Source organism: Cherax quadricarinatus, chromosome 43 (genome assembly GCF_038502225.1).
Source record: "Cherax quadricarinatus isolate ZL_2023a chromosome 43, ASM3850222v1, whole genome shotgun sequence".
Taxonomy (NCBI): Eukaryota; Metazoa; Arthropoda; class Malacostraca; order Decapoda; family Parastacidae; genus Cherax; species Cherax quadricarinatus.
In genome coordinates, this window is record NC_091334.1 from 27,762,744 (window position 1) to 27,782,436 (window position 19,693).

The window sequence follows — 19,693 nt, forward strand, 5'->3', positions numbered from 1 at the left end:
GTGACCCATGCCTTATAATTAGCTTTCCACATCACACACAATCTATTCTTCATGACATTGTTTTTCTTGAACACTCTGGGATTTTCTGAGTGATACACAAGTAAAGGCTTCACTTTGAAATTCCCACTAGTATTGCCACACAACAAAAGAGTAAGCCTGTCTTTCACAGGCTTGTGTCCTGGCAGTGCCTTTTCCTCCTGGGTAATGTAGGTCCTGTTTGGGATTTTCTTCCAAAACAGGCCTGTTTCATCACAATTGAACACTTGTTGGGGTTTGAATCCTTCAGCCTCTATGTGCCCCTGGAATTCCTGCATGAATTTTTCAGCCTCACATTTATCAGAACTTGCAGCCTCACCGTGCCTTACAACACTGTGTATGCCACTATGCTTCTTAAATCTATCAAACCATCCTTTGCTGGCACTAAATTCACAAACTGCAGCACTTGTTCCGGGCATCTTCTTTGCAAGATTCTCATGCAACTGCCTTGCCTTCTCACAAATAATCAACTCCACAACATAGTCTCCCACTAATTCTTTTTCCTTAATCCACAATAATAATAACTTTTCCATCTCTTCCATTATTGGTGGCCTTTGTTTAGTCAGAAAAGTTACTTCTTTTGCAACATTAGCATCCTTGATTTGTTCTTTCTTTGCCAGGATGGATGTAATTGTTGATTTATTCTTGCTGTACATCCTGGCAAGTTCCACCACCTTCATACCACTCTCAAACTTTTCTATCACTTCATGTTTAAATTCCATGGTGTTTCTCACTTTCTTTACCACAGAACTTTCTTTGGAGTCATGGTTACTTATTTCACAGTTGTGCTGCAAAAATAACACAAACTACAATGGGAAATAAGCAAAATGTTTGGATGTATGAGCAGAAGCTTCCTCAACTGCCGAGTGACACAGCCAAACTGACGCGCAAGCCACCCCAGCTGGCGGACGGACGTGTTCCGAACAGCCGATCACCAAATTAACAGCTGATAACCGGGAGCCGAAAAACCGGCCAATCACCGAATTGGCCGATAACAGAACCGGCTGATAACCTGGGGTCCACTGTATTTATTTTTCTGCAAAGTATACAATGTGTAGTTGATATGTATTAAAATATTGTTAAAAACAAAGAAAGCCACTAACATGCATGAGCATTTTGAGAGGACTAATGCTAATACAGCCTCTCCTCACTTAGAAACGTTCTCGTTTACTGATGACTTGAACTTAAGATGGGCTTTCTGACCAGTATGCATATCTAAATAATGTATATTAGAGCTGGCTTCCTCTCTTCTGTTTAATACAGTATATGCACAGTAAATTAATAAACATTTAAAAATATACCAGAAATGTTATAAATGGGGCCATTGTGACATTAAAACAATATCAAAGATAGTTGACACAAACCCATTACCATTATAGAATGCTCCTCACTTAGTGACGAGTTCATTTACCAGTGTGGTCTTAGGAACGGAACTCTATCATTAAGTGAGGTGAGGCTGTATTTAATAATAATAATAATAATAATAATAGTATCTTTACATGTATTTACTACAAGTACATGTACAAGGTATACAGACCATAGCTGATATCAGTGACATACTACCATACGGAAAGCCACTTGTTTTGCAGAGCATTTCCCGCAAATTAGGTCAGTTTTATCTCAAGATGCGACCCACACCAATACACTAACACCCAGGTACCCATTTTACTGGAGTTTACCTGGAGAGAGTTCCGGGGGTCAACGCCCCCGCGGCCCGGTCTGTGACCAGGCCTCCTGGTGGATCAGAGCCTGATCAACCAGGCTGTTACTGCTGGCTGCACGCAAACCAACGTATGAGTCACAGCCCGGCTGGTCAGGAACCGACTTTAGGTGCTTGTCCAGTGCCAGCTGGAAGACTGCCAGGAGTCTGTTGGTAATCCCCCTTATGTATGCTGGGAGGCAGTTGAACAGTCTCGGGCCCCTGACACTTATTGTATGGTCTCCTAACGTGCTAGTGACACCCCTGCTTTTCATTGGGGGGATGTTGCATCGTCTGCCAAATCATTTGCTTTCGTAGTGAGTGATTTTCGTGTGCAAGTTCGGTACTAGTCCCTCTAGGAATTTCCAGGTGTATATAATCATGTATCTCTCCTGCCTGCGTTCCAGGGAATACAGGTTCAGGAACCTGAAGTGCTCCCAGTAATTTAGGTGTTTTATCTCCGTTATGCCCGCCGTGAAGGTTCTCTGTACATTTTCTAGGTCAGCAATTTCACCTGCCTTGAAAGGTGCTGTTAGTGTGCAGCAATATTCCAGCCTAGATAAAACAAGTGACCTGAAGAGTGTCATCATGGGCTTGGCATCCCTTGTTTTGAAGGTTCTCATTATCCATCCTGTCATTTTTCTAGCAGATGCAATTGTTACAATGTTATGGTCCTTGAAGGTGAGATCCTCCGACATGATCACTCCCAGGTCTTTGACGTTGGTGTTTTGCTCTATTTTGTGGCCAGAATTTGTTTTGTACTGTGATGAAGATTTAATTTCCTCGTGTTTACCATATCTGAGTAATTGAAATTTCTCAACGTTGAACTTCATGTTGTTTTCTGCAGCCCACTGAAAGATTTGGTTGATGGGTGAACATAGACAGCTGATGTTAGGAAACACATCCGATGTTTCCACCCCTTCGCCGGGAATCGAGCTACTTAAAACTAGACTGGAGTTGGTGATCATCCACACAGCAGCTTTTTGTTGGGTTATTAATGGTTTAAGGTGATTGGTTATAGTATTTCCCCAAACACAAATACCATAAGTTATTAAGTAGTCTGTAAGCCATTAAATTTAGTCTGCCCATAATGTCATGGCATAATAGTGGCTCTTTGCACTGCAACTCATTATTGTAATTACATAATCTCAATGTAAACCTGCAAGGAAATAAAAATTTGTATTGTATTTGTAAGGGTAGATTAGAGTGGTATAGTGTAAGTAGTGCCATTTGGGGTACACACTACTGTATTTTGGAAAGGATACCTATTGTTTTGGTGACCTTCTTGACTATATATTCGATGTGGGTCTGAAATTTAAGGTTGCAGTCAAGATGAAGACCTGATATGATGTCATTTTTAATGAGCAGTTGTTGTGTAGTTGTTATATCAAGTCAGTTCTCTTATGAAGCTCTTCTTTATAAGAGAGTTGACTACATACAGGAGGGTCCCGCTTATACAGCAGGTTAAGTTCTGGGCTAATGCTGTAAAGCAAAAATTGCTGTAAAGTGAAGCATAGTCTTTTTTCACTTTCAAATGCCTATAGAAGCCAGATAACATATTTACACTATCATATATTAAGTGAGCAATAGACCTAGGTCTAAAAACTGCATATACAGTCCACATATTACCTGGAGGGAGTTTCAGGGGTCATTGCCCCCGTGGACCAATCTGTGACCAGGTCTCGTAGTAGATCAGAGCCTTATCAACCATGCTGTTACTGCTGGCTGCATGTAAACTGGCATATGAACTACAGCCCAGCTGGTGAGGTACTGACTTTAGGTGTCTGTCCAGCTCCTTGTTGAACAGTCATGGGCCCCTGACACTTATTGTGTCTCTTAGCATTCTCGTGGTGCCCCTGCTTTTCACTGGGGGAATGTTGCACCATCTGCCGAGTCTTTTCCTTTCATAGGGAGTGATTTTCATGTGCAGATATGGTACTAGTCCCTTTAGGCTTTTTGAAGTGCCTTATTGTGCTTATATGTGTCATGAAAGTTCTCTGTATATTCTCAAGGTCTGCAATTTCACTTGCCTTGAAAGAGACCATTTGTGTACAGCAATATTCCAACCTAGAGAGAACAAGCAGTTCAAAGAGAATCATCATCATAATAATAATAATATCTTTATTTACTACAAGTACATGTACAAGGTATACAGTCCTAGCTGACAACAATGACCTACTACTATATAGAAAGTCCCTCGTTATGCTCCGCATTTCGGGCAAATTAGGTCAGTGTCCCAGGATGCGACCCACACCAGTCGACTAACACCCAGGTACCCATTTTACTGATGGGGAACATAGACAACAGGTGGAATGGAACACGTTCAATGTTTCTACTCTGGCTGGGAATCGAACCCAGGCCCTCGCCGTGTGAAGTGAGAGCGTTAATCACCAGGCCACCAGAGCCCTATGGGCTTGGCATCCCTAGTTTTGAAGGTTCTCATTATCCATCCTGTCATTTTCATAGCAGATGAGGTAGATACATTGTTGTGATCTTTGAAAGAGAGATCCTCTGACATTATTGTAATTGTAATATGATACTATGATGGCACTTCTTGTCAAAACTTTCTGTACTTTTTGCAACACAAACCAGTAACTTATATCCCTTTTTTTTTATATTCATATAGTTTATTTGAACATGATACATAGTTGTACAAGGAATTATAGTAGTTGGGTGAACATGCCAAAAGTCCCTTGTATACAGAGCATTATGGGCAGGCTTAAAATTAACTTAAAATTAACAAGCAGTGAAAGGTTCAGTGGTAAAAATTACAGTAAACAATTTACAATATGAAGTACAGTTGAGTATTTGAAACAATGAAATTTGAACATTTCTATACTGAAGCATTATAGTTGTATAAATATGTCGCATTAAAATGTATAACAAAAGATGATCAGTTTGCTATATGTTGTCTTGAAGTTGTAAGATTTAAATAATTGGGAGAATTGTTGGTAATGTTAAATACTGAGTGTTGATTATTTAGTCATGGGCGAGTAAGTGGTTTTTTAGAAGAGTCTTAAATTGATTTTCAGACCTGGTTACTTTAGTATGTTCTGATAATGAATTCCAGAAATAACAAAAAAAAAGGCACAATATCGTGACTGGAACGATATACAAATAACCCGCACATAAAAGAGAGAAGCTTACGACGACGTTTCGGTCCGACTTGGACCATTTACAGATTTGGGGCCCTATATGTGCATAGATTTTTTACACAGTGTGATATGGACACGGGGTACATCAGAGATCTGTGTCTTGTGTTATGGTCGTGTGTCTTGTTAAGATTGGTTAGGTCATTCATATTAGTTTTTTGCTTTATTGTGTGGTTACTTAAAATATTTTCTTTCATTATTTATAGTGAGTGGTGAATATATTTATTTTAAGAAGTCTGAATAAATGATTAATGGGTATATTTGAAAACTGTTGCATTAATGAAATGCCATAAAGCAAAGCGCTCTTATAAGGAGCTTTAAACGAGTGCTGACTAAATAAATGAGCTTTATAAGGAAAGTGACTGTACCCAGAGGAGCAGTATGCTGTGACAGGAACTTAACATTATAATATCCCACAGGACACTGTTCCCAGAGGAGGTGTACCAGCTGTATGACAAGCACTGCCTGCTGCAGCACCAGCTGCGGGAGAGACTGGCATCATGGAAGTGGCAGCCACTGGTCGGTGACATTGTCTCCAGGTTTACAGACCCACGACACACTGATGTACTGCGTCTGTACACGGCCTACGTCAACGATTTTCCTGAGGTGCTCAAAACCTTCCACAAACTGTGCCGTACCTCTCAGCCCTTCACCAAGTTCATTAAGGTAAATCTTCTCAACCTTTTCTAAGTTAACATAAGAAATCAAGTCCTTCTCAAATCCAAACTCTCTTACAAAAATATTTGTCCAACCCATTTTCAATATTACCTCACTCAAATCCAATCCTTCAAACATTACAGCAGTTCTGATCCTTTTTACTCTTGTGGAACCTTGAAATAATTTTCACTTCTCGAGGAATCCCTACATAAAAATTATTGTATATCAATATTAACATCTTCATTTCTCTTTTATAAAATTAAAGTTCATAAGGAAAATGTAATTTATTTTTTCTGATAACTGGTTTAAGCAAAAATAACTTATGTTTTTCTCAAGTTTATTGACATTCCAAAAAAAAGAAATAACCGAAATCAAACTGTTTGTTCAAGAGACCTCATATGGAGCTTTTCTTCTTCCAACAAACCGGCCCTATCCCACCAAGGCACAGTGACCTAAAAAGAAAAACGAAAATTTTAATTTTTAAATTTAGTAATGTATAAAAAGGGGTTACTAGCCCCTTGCTCCCGGCATGTTAATCATCTCTTACAACACAAGAGCTAATAAGAAAATAGAAGAAAACTCAGAGGTGTGTATATATATATATATGCTTATACATGTATGTGTAGTGTGACCTAAGTGTAAGTAGAAGTAACACGACGTACCTGAAATCTTGCTTGTTAAAGACACCAGCAATTCTACCATCATGTAAAACAAATACAGATTTTTGTTTTACACTCACTTGCCAGGACAGTAGTATGTCCATGTGCAGTTGCTGTCTACTAGCTTATTACCACAGGATGGTAGTACCTCCCTGGGTGGTTGATGTCTACCAACCTACTACTAAAGGATGGTAGTACCTCCCTGGGTGGTTGCTGTCTACCAACCTACTACCACAGGATGGTAGTACCTCCCTGGGTGGTTGCTGTCTACCAACCTACTACCACAGGATGGTAGTACCTCCCTGGGTGGTTGCTGTCTACCAACCTACTACCACAGGATGGTAATACCTCCTTGGGTGGTTGCTGTCTACCAACCTACAACCACAGGATGGTAGCACCTCCCGGGGTGGCTGCTGTCTACCACCCTAGTACAGAGGTTTTCATTCACATAAAAAATTAACCATATGTGATGGAGACTGTGCATGTGTCCTGTACTCAAGTGAGTCACTTGATGATGCATGAATCCATCATGTACAGTTCTTGTCCACTGAGCACTAAAGACAGTTTCACACTGGTGCTGTATAGATGTCGTTAAATATATTCCCTATAATTATTATACTTTCAAATATAACAGGTTGATGACTTTATTATAATACTTAAGAATTTTCCAAGAATATGCTGTACATGTACAGGAGGGCCCCGCTTTACGGCGTTCCGCTTTACGGCGTTCCGCTAATACGGACATTTCAAATTATGACCAAAACTCACTATACGGCTCCCCCCACCTGACTTTCTAATACGGTCACCGTGCCCCACCCTGTTTGTTTACATTCTCCATGAGCTCAGTAAGCACTAAGTCTCTCCATTTTGTCTGGAAACTCCAAAATTTCAAATGTTTTTAAAAGTTATTTCATATTTTATATATACTCTGATAATTATACTTATGTATACCTGTACCTAAATAAACTTACATACATCAAGTCATTTAAATGTCGTATATTACGTTAATATACACATTTTCATTAATCCATCCATGATATTTTTTTCAAAATTATATAATAAACACGATACATAACATAAAAAGATGATAAATACACCCCACAATAGAATAAATAAACATAAATATAAGATGTGGGAGCCTGGTTTGTTTACTCTGTGCCTGGCCTGTCACCTCTCATGTACTCATTCTTTCTCTCTCTCATTTATTCGTTTTATCTCATTTACTTACTCCTGACCCTACATTAAGACTACAAATATTTTAAGGTAAGTAATGAGTGAACTGTATATACATTTTATCGCTCTGGGATGCTTAAATATCATAGAATAGTATGTGTGGGTGGGGTGGCCTGGTGAGGTAGCCTGGCTATTACAATACATACCACACTTGATTTCTTACAATAAATACTACTTGTCTCACCCTAGATTAAGACTATAAATATTTTAAGGTAAGTAATGAGTGCACTATGTGTGTATTGTACCTTTTTATTGTTTTTTGATGCCTGGTTCTATTGCTAACTTAATATATGTTAGTGTAAACTTGTTATCTAGTGTTTGTATGCATTTATAAGTGGAAAAAAAGGGTGTTCCACTTTACGGCGATTTCCGCTTTACGGCGCTAGCCTGGAACCTAACCCGCCGTATAAGTGGGGCCTTCCTGTATAGTATAATTTATTATTTTTATTATCACACCGGCCGATTCCCACCAAGGCAGGGTGGCCCGAAAAAGAAAAACTTTCACCATCATTCACTCCATCACTGTCTTGCCAGAAGGGTGCTTTACACTACAGTTTTTAAACTGCAACATTAACACCCCTCCTTCAGAGTGCAGGCACTGTACTTCCCATCTCCAGGACTCAAGTCCGGCCTGCCGGTTTCCCTGAATCCCTTCATAAATGTTACTTTGCTCACACTCCAACAGCACGTCAAGTATTAAAAACCATTTGTCTCCATTCACTCCTATCAAACACGCTCACGCATGCCTGCTGGAAGTCCAAGCCCCTCGCACACAAAACCTCCTTTACCCCCTCCCTCCAACCCTTCCTAGGCCGACCCCTACCCCGCCTTCCTTCCACTACAGACTGATACACTCTTGAAGTCATTCTGTTTCGCTCCATTCTCTCTACATGTCCGAACCACCTCAACAACCCTTCCTCAGCCCTCTGGACAACAGTTTTGGTAATCCCGCACCTCCTCCTAACTTCCAAACTACGAATTCTCTGCATTATATTCACACCACACATTGCCCTCAGACATGACATCTCCACTGCCTCCAGCCTTCTCCTCGCTGCAACATTCATCACCCACGCTTCACACCCATATAAGAGCATTGGTAAAACTATACTCTCATACATTCCCCTCTTTGCCTCCAAGGACAAAGTTCTTTGTCTCCACAGACTCCTAAGTGCACCACTCACTCTTTTTCCCTCATCAATTCTATGATTCACCTCATCTTTCATAGACCCATCCGCTGACACGTCCACTCCCAAATATCTGAATACGTTCACCTCCTCCATACTCTCTCCCTCCAATCTGATATTCAATCTTTCATCACCTAATCTTTTTGTTATCCTCATAACCTTACTCTTTCCTGTATTCACCTTTAATTTTCTTCTTTTGCACACCCTACCAAATTCATCCACCAATCTCTGCAACTTCTCTTCAGAATCTCCCAAGAGCACAGTGTCATCAGCAAAGAGCAGCTGTGACAACTCCCACTTTGTGTGTGATTCTTTATCTTTTAACTCCACGCCTCTTGCCAAGACCCTCGCATTTACTTCTCTTACAACCCCATCTATAAATATATTAAACAACCACGGTGACATCACACATCCTTGTCTAAGGCCTACTTTTACTGGGAAAAAATTTCCCTCTTTCCTACATACTCTAACTTGAGCCTCACTATCCTCGTAAAAACTCTTCACTGCTTTCAGTAACCTACCTCCTACACCATACACTTGCAACATCTGCCACATTGCCCCCCTATCCACCCTGTCATACGCCTTTTCCAAATCCATAAATGCCACAAAGACCTCTTTAGCCTTATCTAAATACTGTTCACTTATATGTTTCACTGTAAACACCTGGTCCACACACCCCCTACCTTTCCTAAAGCCTCCTTGTTCATCTGCTATCCTATTCTCCGTCTTACTCTTAATTCTTTCAATTATAACTCTACCATACACTTTACCAGGTACACTCAACAGACTTATCCCCCTATAATTTTTGCACTCTCTTTTATCCCCTTTGCCTTTATACAAAGGAACTATGCATGCTCTCTGCCAATCCCTAGGTACCTTACCCTCTTCCATACATTTATTAAATAATTGCACCAACCACTCCAAAACTATATCCCCACCTGCTTTTAACATTTCTATCTTTATCCCATCAATCCCGGCTGCCTTACCCCCTTTCATTTTACCTACTGCCTCACGAACTTCCCCCACACTCACAACTGGCTCTTCCTCACTCCTACAAGATGTTATTCCTCCTTGCCCTATACACGAAATCACAGCTTCCCTATCTTCATCAACATTTAACAATTCCTCAAAATATTCCTTCCATCTTCCCAATACCTCTAACTCTCCATTTAATAACTCTCCTCTCCTATTTTTAACTGACAAATCCATTTGTTCTCTAGGCTTTCTTAACTTGTTAATCTCACTCCAAAACTTTTTCTTATTTTCAACAAAATTTGTTGATAACATCTCACCCACTCTCTCATTTGCTCTCTTTTTACATTGCTTCACCACTCTCTTAACTTCTCTCTTTTTCTCCATATACTCTTCCCTCCTTGCATCACTTCTACTTTGTAAAAACTTCTCATATGCTAACTTTTTCTCCCTTACTACTCTCTTTACATCATCATTCCACCAATCGCTCCTCTTCCCTCCTGCACCCACTTTCCTGTAACCACAAACTTCTGCTGAACACTCTAACACTACATTTTTAAACCTACCCCATACCTCTTCGACCCCATTGCCTATGCTCTCATTAGCCCATCTATCCTCCAATAGCTGTTTATATCTTACCCTAACTGCCTCCTCTTTTAGTTTATAAACCTTCACCTCTCTCTTCCCTGATGCTTCTATTCTCCTTGTATCCCATCTACCTTTTACTCTCAGTGTAGCTACAACTAGAAAGTGATCTGATATATCTGTGGCCCCTCTATAAACATGTACATCCTGAAGTCTACTCAACAGTCTTTTATCTACCAATACATAATCCAACAAACTACTGTCATTTCGCCCTACATCATATCGTGTATACTTATTTATCCTCTTTTTCTTAAAATATGTATTACCTATAACTAAACCCCTTTCTATACAAAGTTCAATCAAAGGGCTCCCATTATCATTTACACCTGGCACCCCAAACTTACCTACCACACCCTCTCTAAAAGTTTCTCCTACTTTAGCATTCAAGTCCCCTACCACAATTACTCTCTCACTTGGTTCAAAGGCTCCTATACATTCACTTAACATCTCCCAAAATCTCTCTCTCTCCTCTGCATTCCTCTCTTCTCCAGGTGCATACACGCTTATTATGACCCACTTCTCGCATCCAACCTTTACTTTAATCCACATAATTCTTGAATTTACACATTCATATTCTCTTTTCTCCTTCCATAACTGATCATTTAACATTACTGCTACCCCTTCCTTTGCTCTAACTCTCTCAGATACTCCAGATTTAATCCCATTTATTTCCCCCCACTGAAACTTTCCTACCCCCTTCAGCTTTGTTTCGCTTAGGGCCAGGACATCCAACTTCTTTTCATTCATAACATCAGCAATCATCTCTTTCTTGTCATCCGCACTACATCCACGCACATTTAAGCAACCCAGTTTTATAAAGTTTTTCTTCTTCTCTTTTTTAGTAATTGTATACAGGAGAAGGGGTTACTAGCCCATTGCTCCCGGCATTTTAGTCGCCTCATACGACACGCATGGCTTACGGAGGAAAGATTCTTTTCCACTTCCCCATGGACAATAGAAGAAATAAAAAAGAACAAGAGCTATTTAGAAAAAGGAGAAAAACCTAGATGTATGTATATATATATATGCATGTGCGTGTCTGTGAAGTGTGACCAAAGTGTAAGTAGGAGTAGCAAGATATCCCTGTTATCTTAGCGTGTTTATGAGACAGAAAAAGAAACCAGCAATCCTACCATCATGCAAAACAGTTACAGGTTTTTGTTTCACAGTCATCTGGCAGGACGGTAGTACTTCCCTGGGTGGTTGCTGTCTACCAACCTACTACCTATTATAGTATAATTATGAATATAAAATTAAACACGAAAATGACTTGGTGGTCCTTGGGCCACTCATCTTTCTCATCTACATCAATGATCTACTGAATGCATCACAGCTACTCAAACCCATATTATTTGCAGATGACACTACATATGTCTTTTCCCACCCAAATGCAGTCATACTAGCAAACACAGTCAATGCTGAATTGCAGAAAATATCTGCCTGGATTATGACTAATAAACTTACCATGAATACTGATAAAACCTATTTCATTCATCATCAGTCACAAGACTCACAGAGGGAAAATTCCTAGGTATCCACCTTGACAGTAGCCTTAAGTTCCGGACACACATACAACAAATCACCAAGAAAATCTCCAAGACTGTAGACATACCATCCAAGATAAGGTACTACATTCCACAATCAGCTCTCCTGGCACTGTACCATACACTCATATACCCTTGTCTTACATATGGAATTTGTGCATGGGGATCAACAACATCCAATCACCTAAAACCCCTCATAACCCAGCAAAGTGCAGCAGTAAGAATGATAATGAATTCCCACTCCCACCAGCATACTCCACCAATTTTCAAAAATCTGAATCTGCTCACCATTAAGAACATCCATACTTATTCATGTGCCTACTACATACACAGAACAATACACGCAAATATAAACCCTCCACTCAAACTTCTCCTCACCAACTTAAACAGGACACATGACCACAACACAAGACAGATCTCTTTGTGATATACCACATGTCCATATCATACTGTATAAAAACTCCATGCACATAAAGGGCCCTAAAATATGGAATTCATTACCAGAAGATATTAAAGTAACTCAGTCTGAAAATCAATTTAAGACTCTTCTCAAAAGCCACTTAATCACCCTAGACTAAATGCTAAATACTCAGTACACACTTACTCACCTATGTCCTCCCACATCATAACTGAAACAACCACTTAGAATCTTTTATCCATTGTTGACTGGAATATAATTGAACTATTGTTTTCACAAAAAGCATTTTAGACTATATGAATATATCCTTTGTCTTATACAAATTTAATTCACTTACAATTAATAATCTACTGTTCAACTATGAAATAATTACAATCCTACTGTACAATTATGATATAATCCTTAGTGTTTAGTAGTCTGTAAGTCAATAACATTAAGTTGGTCCATAATGCCTAGGCATAATAGAGGCTCTCTTTGCATTGCAACCCACTATTGTAAATATAAAATCTCAATGTACTGTTTGCAAAGACATAAAATAAATAAATAAATAAATAAATAAATTCACATATGATTAACCTATTTATCACTATTTTCCTGTTGTAACGAGACTTTGTCGCCAATACAAAGAAAGGCTGAGAGCACTTAGAGTTGTAGCAGGTTTTCATCCCAGGTATGGTGCTAATGTTAAAATTGTGAAAATGATGTATCTTGCTTATATTAGATCATTGGTTGATTATGCGGCGCCACTACTTGCACTCGTGTCTGACTGGAAGCTCGGAGGGCTGGAAAAACTGCAAAACGAAGCAATGAGGATCATCCTAGGATGCCCTCGTTCTGCCAAAATTTTAAATATGCGGAAAGAACTTAATATTCCAAGCATTAGAGATCGTGTTACTGAAAGAAATATCCTTATTGGGGTCAATATGCTTAGGCTAGCCCATTCAAACCCCTGCACAGAAGCCCTCCAAACTTTCCTCAGCACTGGTGAACATCCTTCCAGATGGATCGAAAAAACTGGAACTGACCTCCGCATGAACCAGCTACATGATCTATATCAAGTTGGACAATAGAGACATTTCCCTGCTCCATGGGATATTACCCCATTCCAACCTACCATTCCTCCATTTCCCCCCAAAACTCTTCTTAAATCACAACCAAAGCTTCGTCTTGAAGCCAAACATGATGCCTTAAGCTGTATTGATAACTTAGTCACACAGAACACTCTTTCACAAATTATTTACGTTGATGGTCCTGTTCACCAGTCCACTGGTGCAGCTGGTAGTGCTGCTGTTGTCACACAGAGTGATGGCTCTCATAAAGAAATTGGAGCACGCATCAATAACTGGGCCTCTACCCTTCAAACAGAACTGTTTGCCATACTCCTTGCACTCAAATGTGTCCATGTATCTAAGGTTGACACTTTAATTGTAACTGATTCTCTGTCATCCATAAATGCTCTCAACTCATTAAGTATAAATTGTGGCTTGCTTGTGTCAGAAGCCAGACATAGGTATGGTAAGATTGTGGACAGTGGAGTCAGAGTGCACATGCTCTGGATTCCATCTCACATTGGTCTTCAGATGCATGATAGAACTGATAAATTGGCTAAGCTGTATGCTTTCAAAGAGGGGGTAGATTACAATCTTGGGTTGTCAGTTAGCAGTTTGAGAACAATAATACGAAAAGAACTTCAAATGAACTTTATTGACTTAAGACTTAGGGAGATTGACACAAGTCAGTCCATCTATCATCATTCCATCATGCAGGAGGAGCCACATGTCTATGGTGCATCCAACAAGATAAGCAGACTCTTGGATGTCGCTACTGCCCAGCTCCGGCTGGGTTACAAATATCTTTGGCAGGTTAAATCACCACCACCAGATGTAGACCAAACGAAATGTAAACTTTGCCAGATGGACTATTGTCACACCTTGCGTCATTATGTACTGGAGTGTGATCAAATTAATGAATTTAGAAACAACTCACTCAGAAATGTTCAAGAAATGGCAAAGTATTTTATCCACAGTGGTATATTGCAGACCATTCTGGAGAAATACCCTGACTTTGCTAGCTGTAAATAATGCATTACCATGTGTGTGTGTGTGTGTGTGTGTGTGTGTGTGTGTGTGTGTGTGTGTGTGTGTGTGTGTGTGTGTGTGTGTGTGTGTGTGTGTTTGTGTGTGTGTGTGTGTTTGTGTGTGTGTGTGTGTGTGTGTGTGTGTGTGTGTGTGGGTGTGGGTGTGTGTGTACTCACCTAATTGTACTCACCTAATTGTGGTTGCAGGGGTCGAGACTCAGCTCCTGGCCCCGCCTCTTCACTGATCGCTACTGGATCCTCTCTCTCTCTGCTTCCTGAGCTTTGTCATACCTCTTCTTAAAACTATGTATGGTTCCTGCCTCCACTACTTCACTTGCTAGGCTATTCCACTTGCTGACAACTCTATGACTGAAGAAATACTTCCTAACGTCCCTGTGACTCGTCTGAGTCTTCAGCTTCCAGTTGTGACCCCTTGTCCCTGTGTCCCCTCTCTGGAACATCCTATCTCTGTCCACCTTGTCTATTCCCCGCAGTATCTTGTATGTCGTTATCATGTCTCCCCTGACCCTTCTGTCCTCCAGTGTCGTCAGTCCGATTTCCCTTAACCTTTCCTCATACGACATTCCCTTGAGCTCTGGGACTAGCCTTGTTGCAAACCTTTGTACTTTCCCTAACTTCTTGATGTGCTTGACCAGGTGTGGGTTCCAGACTGGTGCTGCATACTCCAGTATGGGCCTAACATACACAGTGTACAGTGTCTTGAACGATTCCTTATTAAGGTATCGGAACGCTATTCTCAGGTTTGCCAGGCGCCCGTATGCTGCAGCGGTTATTTGGTTGATGTGTGCCTCCGGTGATGTGCTCGGTGTTATGGTCACCCCAAGGTCTTTCTCCCTGAGTGAGGTCTGTAGTCTTTGTCCACCTAGCCTATACTCTGTCAGCGGTCTTCTTTGCCCCTCCCCAATCTTCATGACTTTGCATTTGGCTGGATTGAATTCGAGAAGCCAGTTGCTGGACCACATGTCCAGCCTGTCCAGGTCTCTTTGCAGTCCTGCCTCATCCTCGTCCGATTTAATTCTTCTCATCAACTTCACGTCATCTGCGAACAGGGACACTTCAGAGTCTATTCCTTCCATCATGTCGTTCACATATATCAAAAATAGCACTGGTCCTAGAACTGACCCCTGTGGGACCCCGCTCGTAACAGGCACCCACTGTGATACCTCTTCACGTACCATGACTCGTTGCTGCCTCCCTGTCAGGTATTCCCTTATCCATTGCAGTGCCCTCCCTTTTACGTGTGCCTGATCCTCCAGCTTCTGCACTAATCTCTTGTGGGGAACTGTGTCAAAGGCCTTCCTGCAGTCTAGGAAAATGCAATCTACCCACCCCTCTCTCTCGTGTCTTACTTCTGTTACCTTGTCATAAAACTCCAGGAGGTTTGTGATACAAGATTTGCCTTCCATGAACCCATGCTGGTTTTCATTTATAATCTTGTTCCTTTCCAGATGTTCGACCACTCTCCTCCTGATAATCTTCTCCATGACTTTGCACACAATACATGTCAGTGTGTGTGCATGTGTGGGTGTGTGTGTGTGGGTGTGTGTGAGGGTGTGTGTGGGTGTGTGTGAGGGTGTGTGTGTGGGTGTTGGTGTGTGTGTGTGTGGGTGTGTGTGTGTGTGTGGGTGTGTGTGGGTGTGCGTCCTTGTGTGTATGCATGTATTTGTACGCTCGTGTGCACATGTCCGTGCGTGCGCCCTGGTGTGTGTATGTGTGTGCGCACGCGCTAGTGTGGGTGTATGAACCACTTAATATTTGTATTTATAACTCATTACAATTGTGACCAGGTGTGGACGTATCAGTGGTTCATTACTTTGTAATTTGTTCATGACTGTAACCATGTATAGGAGTGGAGCTGATTCATTACCTCTGTAACTTGCCATGATTGTGACCAGATCTACCTGGAGTTCATTACCTTTGTAACTAGTTCAGCTATCATAACTTTGGGGTCCAGTCACTGGACCCATTATGTACCTTTGTAATCTTTTGACTACCGCCCACAGGATGGGTATGGGGTGCATAATAAAGATATTAAACTAAAGTGTGTGTGTGTGTGTGTGTGTGTGTGTGTGTGTGTGTGTGTGTGTGTGTGTGTGTGTGTGTGTGTGTGTGTGTGTGTGTACTCACCTATTTGTGGTTGTGTGTGTGCTCACCTATTTGTGGTTGCAGGGGTCGAGTCCTAGCTCCTGGCCCCGCCTCTTCACCGGTTGCTACTAGGCCCTCTCTCTCCCCGCTCCATGAGCTTTATCAAACCTCGTCTTAAAACTGTGTATGGTTCCTGCCTCCACTACGTCATTTTCTAGGCTATTCCACTGCCTTACAACTCTATGACTGAAGAAATACTTCCTACTATCTCTCTGACTCATTTGTGTCTTCAACTTCCAATTGTGGCCTCTTGTTTCTGTGTCCCCTCCCTGGAACATCCTGTCTTTGTCCACCTTGTCTATTCCACGCAGTATTTTATATGTCGTTATCATGTCTCCCCTGACCCTCCTGTCCTCCAGTGTGGTCAGGCCGATTTCCCTTAATCTTTCCTCATAGGACATTCCCCTTAGCTCTGGAACTAACCTTGTCGCAAACCTTTGTACTTTCTCTAGTTTCTTGACGTGCTTTATCAAGTGTGGGTTCCAAACAGGTGCTGCATACTCCAGTATGGGCCTGACATACACGGTGTACAGTGTCTTGAATGATTCCTTACTAAGGTATCGGAATGCTGTTCTCAGGTGTGTGTGTGTGTGTGTGTGTGTGTGTGTGTGTGTGTGTGTGTGTGTGTGTGTGTGTGTGTGTGTGTGTGTGTGTGTGTGTGTGGTGTGTGTGTGACTCAACAATCAATATTTGCACCAATAACTCATTACAGTTGTGACCGGGTGTGGAAGTGCGAATTGCTCATTACACTATAATTTGTTCATGATTGTAGCCATGTATAAACGTAAGTTACCATTCTACAGAATTCATTACCTTTGTAACTTGTGAGCTCATTACCTTTGTACCTAGTTCAGCTATCAAAACTTTGGGGGCCCAGTCCCTGGACCCATTACTTACCTCTGTAATCTGTAAATACCTTTGTAACTTGACATGATTGTGACCAGACCTACCTGGAGTTCATTACCTTTGTAAATTGTGAGTTCATTACCTTTGTAAATTGTGAGTTCATTACCTTTGTAAATTGTGAGTTCATTACCTCTGTAACTTGCTCAGCTATCAAAACTTTGGAGTCCAGTCCCTGGACCAATTATGTACCTCTGTAATCTTTTGACTACCGCCCACAGGATGGGTATGGGGTGCATAATAAACATATTAAACTAAACTTAAAAGGCTGTGTAAAGTGAAGTGAAGAATATATGGGAAAAATAGGGATACATTCTCAAACCTATAAAAATGTCAAATAAATTTCTTCTCGTCTCAACATTATAAAAGATAATCATAATAATGTAATTGTAAAGTAATCGTAGTTGATGTTTTATGCATAGTAGAACATATCTACAAAGGTTACATAACCATTGTTTCTTACCGTGAATTCTGGTTGCTGGTTTATGTCGATGGTTGTGGATCATTGGTTGAGCTATTATAATACTTCCATAGCTAACATTATATTATTTTTAAAGCTACCTTTATGATATTTTTAAAGCTACCATTGCAGTATTTTTAATAAAAAGTTACCACTATAAAGCTACCATTATCATAACCTGTAGAAGCATTGACCACACCAGGTCATAACCTATGGAAGTATTGACTGCATCAGGTCATAACCTGTGGAAGTATTGACTACACCAGGTCATAACCTGTGAAAATATTGAACACATCTGGTCATAACCTGTGAAAGTATTGAACACATCAGGTCATAACCTGTGAAAGTATTAAACACACCAGGTCATAATGTTCTCCAGGCAGCATTCAACATTGACTCGGGCACTTTGTTCCATGCACTTTTGACACTATGGCACCTGCAGTGCCATATTTAAGCTAGAAGTCTGGCACTGCAAGCTCAGAGCCAGCAACCATTGCTGCAACAAGTTTCCACATGACTTTTCATGTGTAGTTACTCTTAAATTTCCTAACTCCATGATCCAATGGTTGTGTTAAGGATATTTTATTTGGTGGTCAAAATACAACTTTTGCATGTGGATGTACATCCACTGAGAGATCTGGATGAGTACTAGAATTATCAAGAGTGAAGAGAACTTTGACTTCAAGGTTCTCACTCCACTGGTAAAACATGAGTTCAGGAGTAAAGTGATGCTTAAACCAGTCAATAAATAATTGCTCTGTCATCCATGCTGACTGGTTTAACTTCTAAATAATTGCTCTGTCATCCATGCTGACTGGTTTAACTTCTAAATAATGAGTAAGGTGAATTTATCTATAACTTTCAAAGTACTGGGATGCTTAGAGCTATAAATAACCATGGGTTTATACTGAAAATAGCTTTACACATTACCACACAGTAGCAAGCTGAAGGAATCGTTTGCTTCCTTGAATCCCAGTGTACCTTAATCTTGCTGGCTGATAATAATAATAATAGTAATATTTATTTCTACAAGTACATGATACAGCTTATACAAACCAGAGTTGACATCACTTTACTATATAAAAAGCCCCTGGTAATGCAGAGTATTTCAGGAAAATTTGGTTAATTTTGCCCCCAAGATGTGACCCGTACCAGTTAGCTAACATCCAGGTACCTACTTACTGCTATGTGAACAGAGACAGCAGGTGTGTTAAGGAAATATGCCCCAATGTTTATACCCATACCAGGGATCGAACCATGGACCTCAGTGTGTGAGCTGAGTGTGCACTGTTATATTCTTCCAGTAAAGATTATATAAAGCTCCTGTACATATAGCCAGTTCTCTTATAAAGCTGCTCTATATACAGTCAACTTTTCTATAAAACCCCTGTATATACAGTCAACTTCTTGTGAACATCATTGCAAATAAGCACTGAAAATAGAATAATTTGGAAAGGTATTACAAACACAGGCGGTACTCTAATTGTCTTCTGCACCTGGTCATAATTAAGTCAGCCAAACAAGGCAGTCAGCAGAGCAGAGCAGAGCAATGGTAAGGCAATCACAGCAGAGGGTAGATTTCTTTACCTGTTTATTCTGTCACCAATGTTTACACCATGTACATACAGTGTTAATGAATAGAGAAGTGAAATAATATGACCCAGAGCCACTCACAGTAGGAGTGGTCATGACCAGTGTCTGTGGGAGTCTGCCACTCAGACAGGTGGAGAGGTGAGACATCACCTTGGCTGAAGTAGCTGGCTTTCATGTGGTTGGCAAGGTTGAACTGAAAAATAAGCACAACAGTGAAGCCTTAGAACTGCTACACTGAGGCCAAGCCACATGGTTGTGTGATGGACATCCATAAAATGTAACATACTCAGCATAT

At 40.6% G+C, this 19,693-nt stretch overlaps 1 protein-coding gene across 8 annotated transcripts in view; it reads left to right on the forward strand.

Annotated features, from left to right (window-relative positions):
- The window catches only part of LOC128694093 (uncharacterized), a 188,012-nt gene that overhangs the window by 153,991 nt on the left and 14,328 nt on the right, over positions 1-19,693 (forward strand). For all 8 annotated transcript variants that reach the window (XM_070093799.1, XM_070093800.1, XM_070093801.1 and 5 more), the window contains one exon: positions 5,307-5,553. In XM_070093799.1, the coding sequence (XP_069949900.1) occupies positions 5,307-5,553 (247 nt within the window). The remainder of the gene's footprint in view (positions 1-5,306; positions 5,554-19,693) is intronic.